The sequence below is a fragment of the Harpia harpyja genome, chromosome 9 (assembly GCF_026419915.1).
Source record: "Harpia harpyja isolate bHarHar1 chromosome 9, bHarHar1 primary haplotype, whole genome shotgun sequence".
NCBI lineage: Eukaryota > Metazoa > Chordata > Aves > Accipitriformes > Accipitridae > Harpia > Harpia harpyja.
In genome coordinates this window covers 22,888,780-22,900,757 of record NC_068948.1, presented here as the reverse complement: position 1 = coordinate 22,900,757, position 11,978 = coordinate 22,888,780, and the positions used below count along the sequence as shown (strand labels likewise).

At 63.7% G+C, this 11,978-nt stretch overlaps 2 protein-coding genes across 2 annotated transcripts; one reads left to right on the top strand and one right to left on the bottom strand.

Moving 5' to 3' along the window:
• Positions 1-431: 431 nt before the first annotated feature.
• On the bottom strand, positions 432-5,307 carry LOC128145832 (C-type lectin domain family 18 member A-like). Its single transcript, XM_052796564.1, has 12 exons — positions 4,995-5,307; positions 4,356-4,447; positions 3,639-3,863; positions 3,442-3,539; positions 2,846-2,967; positions 2,650-2,757; positions 2,070-2,162; positions 1,823-1,929; positions 1,554-1,683; positions 1,380-1,476; positions 1,192-1,283; positions 432-1,029 (listed from the first exon to the last, which is right to left on the bottom strand). The coding sequence occupies exons 1-12, from the start codon at positions 5,182-5,184 to the stop codon at positions 992-994; spliced, it is 1,392 nt and encodes a 463-aa protein (XP_052652524.1). The 5' UTR covers positions 5,185-5,307; the 3' UTR covers positions 432-991.
• A 1,553-nt stretch (positions 5,308-6,860) lies between these two features.
• LOC128146025 (fibulin-7-like) lies at positions 6,861-10,539 on the top strand. The gene is made up of 8 exons (XM_052797010.1): positions 6,861-7,078; positions 7,525-7,681; positions 7,837-8,007; positions 8,205-8,330; positions 8,495-8,617; positions 8,715-8,852; positions 8,952-9,090; positions 9,844-10,539. The coding sequence occupies exons 1-8, from the start codon at positions 7,010-7,012 to the stop codon at positions 10,202-10,204; spliced, it is 1,284 nt and encodes a 427-aa protein (XP_052652970.1). The 5' UTR covers positions 6,861-7,009; the 3' UTR covers positions 10,205-10,539.
• The last annotated feature ends 1,439 nt before the right edge of the window (positions 10,540-11,978 follow it).

Here is an 11,978-nt window from a genome sequence, read left to right as displayed (position 1 = left end):
GCACTGGAGTGGGCTGTTTGGAAGGGAGGAAGGCAGCCAAGGGAAGTGACTCCCTGGCTCTGTGGTGGGAGGGTCCCTGCAGGGTGCCAGCTCACAGATGGCAGTGGCATGTCCCCTCCAGACACCCACCAGTGCTGGGGGCACAGGCTTGCACCCAGCACATGGGTTGCCGTGGCTTGGGGATGTCCTGGGGCTGGAAGAAGCAGCTCTTGGCTAACACCACCCCCCCAAAACACCCCCAGGGTGCTGGAGACAGAAGCTCAGCCAGGAGCCAGGCTAGTCCCAGCTCCTGCAACCCCAGCAACTGCTCCAGGGATGGAGCTGGCAGTACCACCCAGTGTGGGCACGATGCGGGCCATGGCAGAGGGAGAGTCTGGTGGGTCTGGGGGAGGAAAAGGAGACAAACAACTCTCCCGAAGGGAGAGAGGGTCTTTATTAACCACCCGGCAGATGGTGAGGGACTGAGTGATGGTGAGGAACTGGGTGATGATGAAGACCCAGGTGATGGTGAGGAACCCGCAGTGCCAGGCTCAGGGGTTCCCACCCAGGTTGGGACGATGGCTCAGAGCTGAGCAGAGTCCTTACCCTGAGCCATGCCAAGGTCTGTGCTCCCCAGATGCCCCCCTCAGCCCCTCATTGCATCGGGACCATGGTCCAGACACAGCCCAGCTGCCAGTTTAGGAGAAGGATGCTGTTGGACCTGGCTGCTGCAGGGGCATCTCCCTGCTCTGGGGGGCTGTCACAGCGTGATGGTGACAGAGGAAGGTGAGGGGCAGAAGAGGACGCTGTTTTGGGGATGCTGATGTAGAGCATGTGCCCTTCTCACCAGGTCCTGGCGCTGTGGGTCGCCTCAGCCCCCTGTCCCCTGAGTGGGGGAGTCGTGGGGGGGGTCCTCCTGAGCCATGCTCTGGGCTTGACACGGCAATGGAGTCCTCCTGTGCCACGGGCTCGGCACAGCAGCCAGCACTGGCCGGTGGCCAGGGCTGCTGGCTCAGGGGTCCTGCTGCCACAGGGAGATGTGCTCCTGGGCTGCGATGGGATGCAGAGAGTCAGTGCCTCCTGTGCCAGGAAGGACCTAGAGGTCTGGGCAGGGCTGGCAGCAGGGCACAGAGCCAGCAGAGCCGGGGGCCAGCACCACCAGGGCTTGACACCCCCAGAAAGGTGCGGAAGGGCTCTCGGCCGCTCACTTACCAAACTGGCAGATGTACCGGTTTCGGGTCTTGCAGCGCTGGTCGTTCCAGTTGAAGGCGGCCGATGCTTGCATTTCCACACAGTTCCCGAACCTGTGCCCCGGTGGGAGGGTGGTAAAGCTGGCCAGTGCGGTGGCATGGCAGTGACACCGCACAGAGGTCGGATGTCCGTATCCAGCAGGCACTTACCCCTGGTTGTCTGGCTGCCCGAAAGCGAAGCTGGTGAAGGAGGATGGCTCGCCCACATCCCAGCGGAAGGAAGCCTTGGATGTCTTGTAGGTGAGACCTGGGGGGGTGCGACGTGGGGTGCCACAGCTGCCCGCACCCTGGGCAGCCTGCGCCCTGCCTGCCGCTGTCACTCACCGATCCAGAAGTTCCCGGTCTCGAAATCAGTGTCTGTTACCCTGTTACCAGTCTCCAAGCGGCTGAGGTAGAAAGACAGGATGTCCTGGACCTTCTGGTTTCTGATCTGGGCCAGCATCGCCCCTTTCTCCTGCGGGGAAGGGAGCGAGTCAGTGCTAAACACGTGGCCCAGATCCACGCCAGGCAGCGGAGAGATTCACAGCGGGGCTGTGAGCACAGGTGGCATTTTTCAGCTGCAAAGGGATGCCCAGATTATCCCAGGGGCTCACCTGGCACTTTATTTTGGCTCCATAGTAGGTATTGGCCTCGGGGGACACCATGAAGCAATCGTCGTCTATCCTCACGTCGCAGGCGTGGAAAGGGAACCGAATCTTCGCTGGGGGCACAGGCAGGCGCAAGTGGGTCCCTGTGCCGGCAGAGCCAGGCCCACCAGAGGACCCTTAGCCCCACTCCGGGGGTCCCTGCCTGCAGATCCCTGCTGCCACCCTGAAGCAGCGCAGGTGGGTGCAGACTCACTGCCGCACTCAGCTCCACCGTAGCCCACATCACAGAGGCAGGAGCACTCCTCCTTCCTGAACTTCCCGTGCAGGCACTGCCCACTGCACCTCACTGCGGGCAAGAAGGTGTTGCGTTAGCTGGCGGGGAGGGGGTGGGGGTCGGCAGCCTCTGCCCACCCCAGCTTAGGTTGTACTGCACACCGGGGCACTGCACTGAGCTGCCCATGCTGCACAGCCCGCGCACACGGGCGCACTGAGCTGACCCTGTGCACGCATGTGCTGTACGGCTGTGTGCACACAGGCACTGAGCAGACCATGAATGCTGCACCGGCTGTGCCCATGCATGCACTGCACTGGACCTGTGCACACATGCACTGCACCAGCCATGCACACGTGTGCACTGCACTTACCCTGTGCATGCTTACATTGCACTGTTCATGCACACACGTGCACTGCACCGATACTGCACATGCATGCACCACACTGTCCATGCACACATGTGCACTGCACCAACCCTTTGCACACATGCACTGCACTGGCTATGCACATGCATCTCTAGAGGCGAGGGGAGGCTAGGGTCACGTGAGTGCCCCTCTCACCTTGGCAGTACCTGCCCGTGTAGCCGGGGGGACAGATGCACTGGCAGCTGCTCATGTCGAGGTGCCCGCTGTTCCTGCAGCTCATGCGACAGGGGTTCCTGGGCACCTCTGGGCACAGCAGAGAGGTGGCATGGGCATCTAGGGCTATGCCACGGCTGGGGGCCACGCAGGGGACAGGGGGACTGCAGGGACTCACCGCAGAGCCCACCGCCGTGGTCCCAGGACTTGAAGCAGCCGGAGAGGCCAGCGGTGCAGAGGGAGCACCAGGGCCCCTGTTTGTAGGGCAGGACAGGCGTCCCCGCCACCTCCCAGTTGCCCCTGTCGCCGCAGGCAGCTGGAGGCGGCTGCCCCACCTGGCACCAGCTCCCTGCCCCGCCCACACAGCCAAGCCACGCCCCTTTCTGGGACAAGGCCCCGCCCACACTACCAGCCCCATACATTTCCAACGCACAGCCCCGCCCACATTTCATAGGCCCCGTCTACTTCTGGAATGCAGCCCCGCCCACAGCGCCAGCCCCCACCCACCGCCAGGGCAAGGCTCCGCCCCCACCCCCTCACCACACATCCCCATAGGCCAGCCCACCCCCCTACCCGGACACACCCCTTTGGAGACCCCGCCCATACAGGGGGAAGGGCTTCTCCCAGCTCCGCCCACCCCACGGCTATCGCATCCCAGTCCCCCTTGCCACCCCACCCACACCTCCCAGCCCCGCCCGCTCATGCCAAGGTCCCACCCCCCCGCGCCCAGCCCCGCCCCTTCCCGCTCAGGCACCGCCCCCAGCAGCCCCTTACCCCGGGGAGTAGGCGCAGGCGAAGGCCTCGCTGGGGCCGTGGCCGCCGGCGCAGAGCTGCCGGCCGCAGCCCAGCCGCCCCGCCGTGGCCCACACCAGCTGCGAGAGAGTGTGTGTCACCCCTGTCCCCGGGCCTTCAGACCCGCCCTGGGCCGCCCCTGCCACCCCCACCCCACCCCACATGCCCCCCATGCCCACCTGGGTGTAATGGCGGCAGGTGGCATTGCTGGCGCAGCGCCCCGTCCCGTAGTCGTAATGTTGGCCCTCAGCGAACCAGCGCTCCAGAACGGCCCCGAAGCCCCCGGCGCCCGCTGGCAGCAGGGCCTCGCTCCAGCCCAGCTGCGGGGCTGGCGGGGGAGCGGGGCCCTCCAGACAGCTGGCTGCCCGCGCCCCCGCCAGCCGCCCCAGTTCCTCGCTCCACTCCTGCGCAGGTGTGCTGTGAGCACAGAGGGTCCCCGGGGACAGCCCGCATGGCGGGTATGCTGGGGGACAGCGGGGAACCACCCAGGGACTGGGGACCACCAAGGGGGTCAGTCCAGGGGATGACTGGGGGACATCAGAGGGTCGCCATGGGGGATGCTGCAAGGGACCCCAAGGGACCGGTCTTGCTCTTGGTGTGCAGGTGTGGGGTGATCGGGGGACATCGAGGGCCATCATGGGACATGGGGGGACCCCATGGGGGTCCCCAAGGGACCAGCCCTGCCCTTGGTGTGTGCTGGGTCTGGCAGTGCCAGTGGCATGTCCTTCCCCGGAGGCCCCACGCCGGCTGGCTCTTCTGCTTCATTAGCTTGTTAACGAACTACCGTGTAGCACCCATGGGCTGCCCCCCCCATCCCTGGGCATGGAGTGGGAGATGAATGGGACATCCAAGGGGGTGGGGGGTGGGACAGATGAACACCTCCAGGGGGGGCTCACCAGCTTCTGCATGTTGGCGGCAGGGGGCTGTACTTTGCTCCTCAGTTTGTTGTGCAGAGAGAGCACCAGGAAGGTCTCCTTCATGCTGAGAGCTGGAGGGGGCGGGACAGCAGGGGCTGGGGATGGGGCCAAGGGGGCTGAGGGGTACAAGTGCCTTCCCCGTATCCCCGGCTGCGGACGAACCCTTCGGGGGGCCCTTCCACCCCCCGAAGAATCCGTCTGCAGCCGGGGATATGGAGAAGGCACCCGGGTCTCCATGGAGACTCGAGGGGAGAGAAGAAAGCGCTTTTGGGCTGGGAGCACAAAAGGGGCAGGGGCTGCGGGGGGGTCCAGCCTGCTGAGCCCCTGTCTCGCACGGGTGGGCTGAGTCTGCCAGGAATGTACTCATCCCCCCCCCCCGCTCATCCCATCACCAGCCCCATGCCCCCCCCCGCCCCCAACTCCATCCCATGTCATCCCCAGCCCCCATCATCCACCGAGACCCCCATTGCCATCCCTGGGTGCCCATCACCCACCCAGCCCCCTGCCCGCCTGGCCTGGCCCCAGGGGATGGTGCTTAGGGTGCACCCACCCCCCCAACCAGTTGCCCGCCAGTCCTGCTGCCAGCAGCAGACCCCCCCCAGGCCCTCTCCCAATTACCTCCCGGAGCCAGCACGGACAACTTCTCCAGAGCATCCGACCCCGTCTCACCCACTCTAAATGCCAGGAGGTTAGAAACCAAGAGCACCAAGAGCTTCATGCAGGTGCCTGGGGTCAGGGGGCACCAGACCCCCAGGGCTCTGGAGTGAGGATTCGGGAGAGACGAGCCACCCTGCAGCAGCCCTGGCATCGGGGCAAGCTCGGACGCGCGCTCCTGCGCGCTTGTGTGTGCTTGTGTGCGTGTGTCTGGTTGCAGGATTTGATCCTATTCAGGACTCCAGACAGGCACCGCTGGTCAGCTCAAACAAAAGCTTGACGGGTGAGTAATAGCTCTGTCAAAACAGTTGCTCGCTGGCGCGAACACGGCAGACAACTCCCGGGGCCCCGGGCTGCAGCCCCGCTGGGATGTCCCGTAGCGGGGTCGGCCCCCCGTGCTCTGCCCCAGCCCCGCTGCTGAGCCGGGGTCGGGATGGGAAGGCAGGCAGGAGCAGGGGGTCCCAAGTGGCACCCACTTTGGAGCACTGGGAGATTGGATGGCATGGGGCTGGAGGGGCAGCTAAGGGGGCCCCTGCTGCCAGCCTTCCTCCTGCCCAATGAATTAAACATGCTGGGGAGGTAACACACACCACCGCAGGCACAGAGCCAAATACCCGCTCCGGCGAGCTGGGCAGCATGGTTACGGGGTGGGAGGATGCGAGGGCTGGGGGGCCGGCGGTGGGAGAGATGCCGGGCTCAGGGGGGCACATATCAGCAGGCGCTCGGGGTCGGGCAGGGGTCCTGGAACCCATGCTGCTCAGGGGGCTCAGTAGCACCCTGATGGCTCTGCTCCAGTGCCGGGCTCCCAGCACCCATGCTGGGGAGCTGGAGGTGCTGCCCTGGCACAGGGCAGATATGTGGGCTTCAAACATACCTGCTTGGGGGTGGCTGGGGGGCAGGCACATGCTGCCATGTCCCTTCCTTGGGGCTGTCATGGGTGGGAGGGACAGGGAGCATCCCACCTGCCAGCTATCGGGGCTGAGCTGGATGTCAGCAGAAATCCAGCTCTGAATGCCTTCAGTTCCCTCGACCTGAGCCTAACCCTAACCCTGGCCTGAACCCTGGGGTTGCTAATGCCAGCCCTAACCCTCACGCTAACCTCCTGTTCATCTGGACCTAAACCCTTGGCACCGATCCCAACCCTAACCCTAAGCCTAACCCAAAATCTGACCTTAGCTCTAACCATGAGTCTAACGCTAATCCCAACTCTAACTCCAATCCTAACCCTAATGCTAAGCCCAACCCTAACCCTAATTCGAACCTCAACCCTAACCCTAATGCTAACCCTAACCCTAAACCTTATGCTGACCCTAACCCTAAACCTAATGCTGACCCTGACATTAACCCTGACCCTAATGCTGACTGTAATGCCAACCTGCACCCCAACTCTAGGCTGCAGCAGAGCCCTGAGGTCCCCCTGTAGGCTCCAACTGTGGCTGAGCACACCCCAGCAAAGCCGTGCCGAGGCCGGCAAGTCCACGGTGCTGCCAGGCTGCCTTCCTGAGCAGCCCCAGCCCCACCGGAGAGCTGGATGCCGGCACCGACTCCAAAGCCATCCTTTCTCCCGGGAAACTTTCCCATGCTTAGCAAACACACGGGATTAGCCTCATCCTTCACCCCTGTGTGCTGGGGAGCCCCAGAGCCGTGGCTGGCTGTGGGGGGAGCCCGGAACCACCGGTACCACAGCAAGTGCCGTGACAGCCACCGCCTGGCCCCGGCATCTGCTGGCCCTGTGACATGAAAGGCCCCAAAGCCTCTGATGTGCGGAGAGGGAAGGGAAGGGAGAGGCTGGTGCCAGTGCCAAGGGGAAACTTTCCTACATCTCTGCCTCGGCCAGGGGAAAAACCAACAAACACACGGGCACATGCTGTGAATAAATCCCGGTGAGTGCAGGAGTGCGGCTGCAAGCGAGCGGGGCAGAACCGGACTGCCAGCATCTCGTCCCTGCAGCCTGTGCGGCTGGAGCCAGCCCCGGCACGATGCTCCTAATCCCGCTGCCAGCCTGGCTGGCCCTGGGCATCCTGCAGCTGCCCCTTGGCAGCGCCCAGGTAAGGACCCTCGTGCCCCCCATCCAGCCCCCTTGCAGACCCCCCCCCTGGGGTCTTCTCAGCACCCACCTCTCACACCCCAGCGCCCCATCACCACCCCGGGTTAGGGGGTATGGCACAGCCATGGTGCCCACGGGACTGCCCAGGGGAGATGGTTGTGTGGCTTTTCTCCTGCAGCAGCAAGATGATGCTAAACCCAGCTGGGGCATCCGAGCTGCTCCTCAGCATCCAAGTGCTGGGGCAGGACCAAACAGAGGGGCTGAAGCTGGAGCAGATACAGAGACAGGGGCAGCCACCACAATGGGATGGGGAGGAAGGGGCTCTGCCCAGGGCAGGGCATCCAAACCAACCCCAGAGATGCTGCCTGCTTGGCAGGGTCCCCCCGGGCTGCGGCAGGGTGGCGGTGGAGTCCGGCGGGTGATGGGGATGTCCTTGTGTCCCCCCAGGAGTGCCTGAGCCAGCAGCAGGCGCTCAGCGCGGTGCGCCAGATGCAGAAGCTGCTGGCGGCACAGGAGGCCGCCCACCTGCGGGGCACACGTGGACTCCGGCAGCAGCTCTCCATCCTCCAGAGCCGCCTCCAGAGACAGGCCACCAAACGCAACGGTAACCCCAGCCAGGGGTGACATCCCCATGGGGCTGGCTCTGACCCCCGGACACCTGGCGAGCAGCCTGGGTGAGGGACCCTCAGCTCCTCACCAGGGCTGAGGTTGGCTCCAGCCTGGCAATGTCTGTCCTCACCCATGTCTGTCTGTCCACAGAGACCTGTCCACAGCCGGTGGTGCCCCTGAATGGACGGATGCTGGGCCGGAGCGTGCGGGTGGGCCACGACGCTCACTTCGTCTGCGATGCCGGCTTCCGGCTGGTGGGCTCAGAGACACGCACCTGCCGATGCGACCGCACGTGGAGCAGCACCCAGCCCTTCTGCAGAAGTGAAGTGGAACGGGGTTGGGGTGCCATAGGCTCAGCCCTCCCCGGGGGCTTCTCTGTCACCCCAAGCTGCAGGGTCCCATCGCTCTGCTCCCCCAGCTGCAGGGAGAGCAGCCCAGAGGCTGCAGCAATGGGCACTGAGGCTGGGCAGCAGGGTGGGGCAAGAATGCGCCGGTGTTCATGAGCTCCTTCTCCCTAGGCATTGACAACTGCTCCAGCAACCCGTGTGCCAACAGTGGGACCTGTGTGGATGGCAACCAGAGCTACACGTGCCTCTGCCCCCAGGGCTGGTCAGGCCCCAGCTGCCAGAGCCCCATCTACGCCTGTAGGTGCCCAGGTTTGGGCTGCAGAGGACGGGGATGATCATGGAGACAGCACCCAGCCATGCTGCACCCACCTCCCCCTTCCCTGGCAGCCCCCCGGGATCTCATCCCCCACCCATCTCCCCATGCCCCCCACCCCAGCAGTGACACCAGCTCACCCCCGCAGACTGGGTGACACTGAGCAACGCCTCCTTCAGCCACCAGCCCCGCTGTGCCGAGGGCCGCCCGGGCTCCCGGCGCTGCAGCTGCGACGCCGGCTTCCAGATGCGAGCAAGTGGCATGTGCCACGGTAAAAGGGACATGAGGATGGCGGGGGGGGGGGGGGGTTGGAAACTGAGGCTCAGCATTAATGGGAGCCCCAGCCATGCTCCACTCTGTCTCCCCAGATGTGGACGAGTGCCAGCTCTTCCAGTCCAGTCCCCAGACCCGGCTTTGCCTCCACGACTGCCTCAACCTCCCCGGCTCCTACTGCTGCCTCTGCCCACCCGGCTACCTGCTCCACGCTGACCGCAATGCCTGCGAGGGTAAAAGCAGTGGGTGCAGGGCAGAGAGCATCCCACGGGACCAGGGGTGTGGTGGGGAGCAGCAGGGACAGCCCCATTCACCCCATGTCACCGCCACAGACGTGAACGAGTGCGCCGGGAAGCAGCACAACTGCACCCAGGGCGAACTCTGCATCAACACCTTTGGGGGCCATCGCTGCGTGCGCCCCAAGTGCCCCCCACCGCGCCACAACACCAGCTACGTCAAGACCTCCGCCTTGTGAGTACCACATGTGGCTCGGGCTGCGTCATGCTCTCTCCCCCAGGTGATGGGTCCTATGGTGCCCTGAGGACCATATCATGTCAACCAGAGGCAGCAGGGAGAGCGCCAGCCAGCGCTGGCAGCAAATTGCCAGGTAGGGTGCCTGGGTGTGCCTGGCGTGCTCCCCGATGGTTTTGGGATGCCGGTGGCTGGGAGTGCAGGTGGGAGCACCCTGATACATGGTGACTTTAATCCAGGACCCCAGCCCCCCAGAGCCCCAGCCTGGGTGGAACAATGCCATTTCCCCTCTGCTGCATATCCACGCAGTGCTGTCGGCTGCCATCCAGCAGGCAAAGCCCCCCTGGTCCTGCTTGTGAGACTGAACTGTTTTGCGGCCAAGCACAAGTGACCCAAGCAGAGGAGCATCCCTGCTCTGGACAAGGGATGTTCCACTGTGGGAGGCACATCTGAGCCTGGCTCCATCCCTGGCCTCCAGCCGGGACTGTGGTAACCCAGGTCCCAGCCTCGGAGCGTGACCCAGAGTCGTATCCCTGCAAGGCATGGCATTTGCCTGGCAGAGGGAGGGATGGGACAGAGAACCGATGCTGGGCACACTCAGATGTGGCTGGCTTGGGTTGCTCTGCCGCAGGACCGGCAGTGGGGCTGGAGATGCTACCTGCAGTGCGGGCTAGGCTTGTTTGCAAGGATGCAGGCAGCTCCCCGAGAGCCAAACCACTGCACTGAGTGGTTGTACTCCTTCTCTCCTGGCAGCCAGTGTGAGAGGAACCCCTGCCCCATGGAGAGCCGAGCCTGCCGCCTGGCTGCCACCTCCATCTCTTTCCACTACCTGCCTCTCCAGGCCAACCGCACCGTGCCCCGCGTCCTCTTCAAGATGTCCACCACCCACTTCGTGGGCGACAGCCTGCGCTTCGCCATCATGGGCGGCCGGGGCCAGGGCGTCTTTGCCGTGCGGCGCTCCGACCGGCAGACAGGAGAGCTGGTGCTCACCAGCCCTGTGGCTGGACCAGCCACGCTGGAGGTGGAGCTGGAGATGAGCGAGTTCTCCCGCAAGGTCCTCCTGGGCAAGCACATCTTCAAGGTCACAGCCTTTGTGTCCCCATACGAGTTTTGATCCCCTTTGGAGGTGGGTGTGGGGCCAAGCCAGGGTCTCTCCTGGGGAGTGATGGAGAGGGTTCAGCTCAGTGGTCCCAGTTCTTGTCCCATTGGGGACTTCCCTCTCCCGTAATGCTTGCTTATGACTGGCAGGGCAAAGCCATCGCAGCAGAAATGGTGCCTGTCACAAAGGCTGCAAGGAAAACCCTGCGAGCAATGGGGTCACCAGTCTGGGGGTGCCTGCCTCTGCCAGCCCCCTTCCTCTCTGCCTGCATGGCACACAGAGGGGCACAGCAGAGCAAGCCGATGGCACGTGGCGCACAGGTCCGGCTCCTTGTATCTTGTAACCTCTAATAAAAGCGGCTGTAGGAAGGGTGTCCTCCTTGCTGTATGCCTGCTGCGTGGGAGCAGCCCCGTGCTCCTGGGGCAAGGCTCCTGGGGAGAGCTGGGGGCTGTGGTCATGGCAGGGTCCCCTTGCAGAGCTCGAGGTGCCAGCAGAGCTGGATCCCACCCAGGATCACACAGTGTCCATGTCCCTCCCAGAACCACTGTTCCTGGGGGCCACACTGAAGAGCCCTCCAGTGCAGGACTGGGAGATGGGCTGAACATGCTGCCCTGCATGTCCTGCACAGCCAAGGCTTGTCCCCAGCCCCTTTGGCAGGTGCCAGCAAAGCACAGCGGGGCTCCCTGGCACCAGGTGAGCAGGGGATGGTGACCGGGGGCCATGCTTCCTTGCAGCCGGGAGACTTCCCTCTGCAACAGCTCTGACAGGAGCCGACCACACGGGTGGTCAAAGCGGCAGCTCCGTAGCTCACTGAGCACTCAAGCTGTTCCCCTGTTCGAAGGGGAGGGCAACGAGGACAAAAGAGGTGCAGCCCCCCCCCCCCCTTTGGGCACCCCCTGCCACCACCAACATGGCCAGATCCCTGTGCAGGGAGGCTGGCGGTTGAAAAGGTGATGAGGGCCTTTGGGGACAGCAAGCGAAGGACACACTGCTCCCGGGACACCCTTCTCTCCACACACAGAAGCTTTCTTAGGTGAGTGGCTGGCTGGCGGGTGCCAGCACCCCTCGCACAAAGCAGCCGCTGTGCACAGACCGCAGGCGGCTCATAAAGACCTCCTTATGCACCCGCAGCCGGCACTGCCACCAGTTCTTCTCGCCAGCTCCTGGGGATCGGCATGGCTGCTTTGCTGGAGGAGGGGGAAAAGCCTTCCCTGAGGTCAGCAGAGCTGCGGGCTGGGCTGGCGGGGCTGTGTCACGAAAATCCACAGCTGGCCCGTGCTGACCGAGGAGAGAGGCTGGGATGCAAAGTAGAGAATTAGAAGGGTAAATATTTATTCCTGCACATGTGGTGTCCCAGCCAAACTGGGCACCCCAAATGTGGTTTTGCACAGGTTTCTTATACCCTTCAAACCTTCAGGTACAACATGACTTGACTAATCACTGACACCCCCATTACTGATTATGAATCATCGTAAAACTTTGCAAGGCAACAATATTTTTCCAGCATTCTTGCTGCTTGTCCATAGATCCAGACATCCCTGGAGTCTTGCTGGAGTTACTGATCTATGACGCCAGACGATGCTGGGAGGGTTTCAAAGCCGTGTCAGAGGGGTGTTTTCGCACTATAAGGACTGGTTGATATAATAGTTAGGGAAGGGAATTTTCCTAACAGCTTCCAGGGAGCGGGGCGGCTGGCTCCAGCCCACAACCAGCCTTCCGTCCTTCCACCACCGGCTCCCAAAGCCTCCCTGACCCCAGCCAACCTACAAAATCTTGGGTGTTTTCCTAA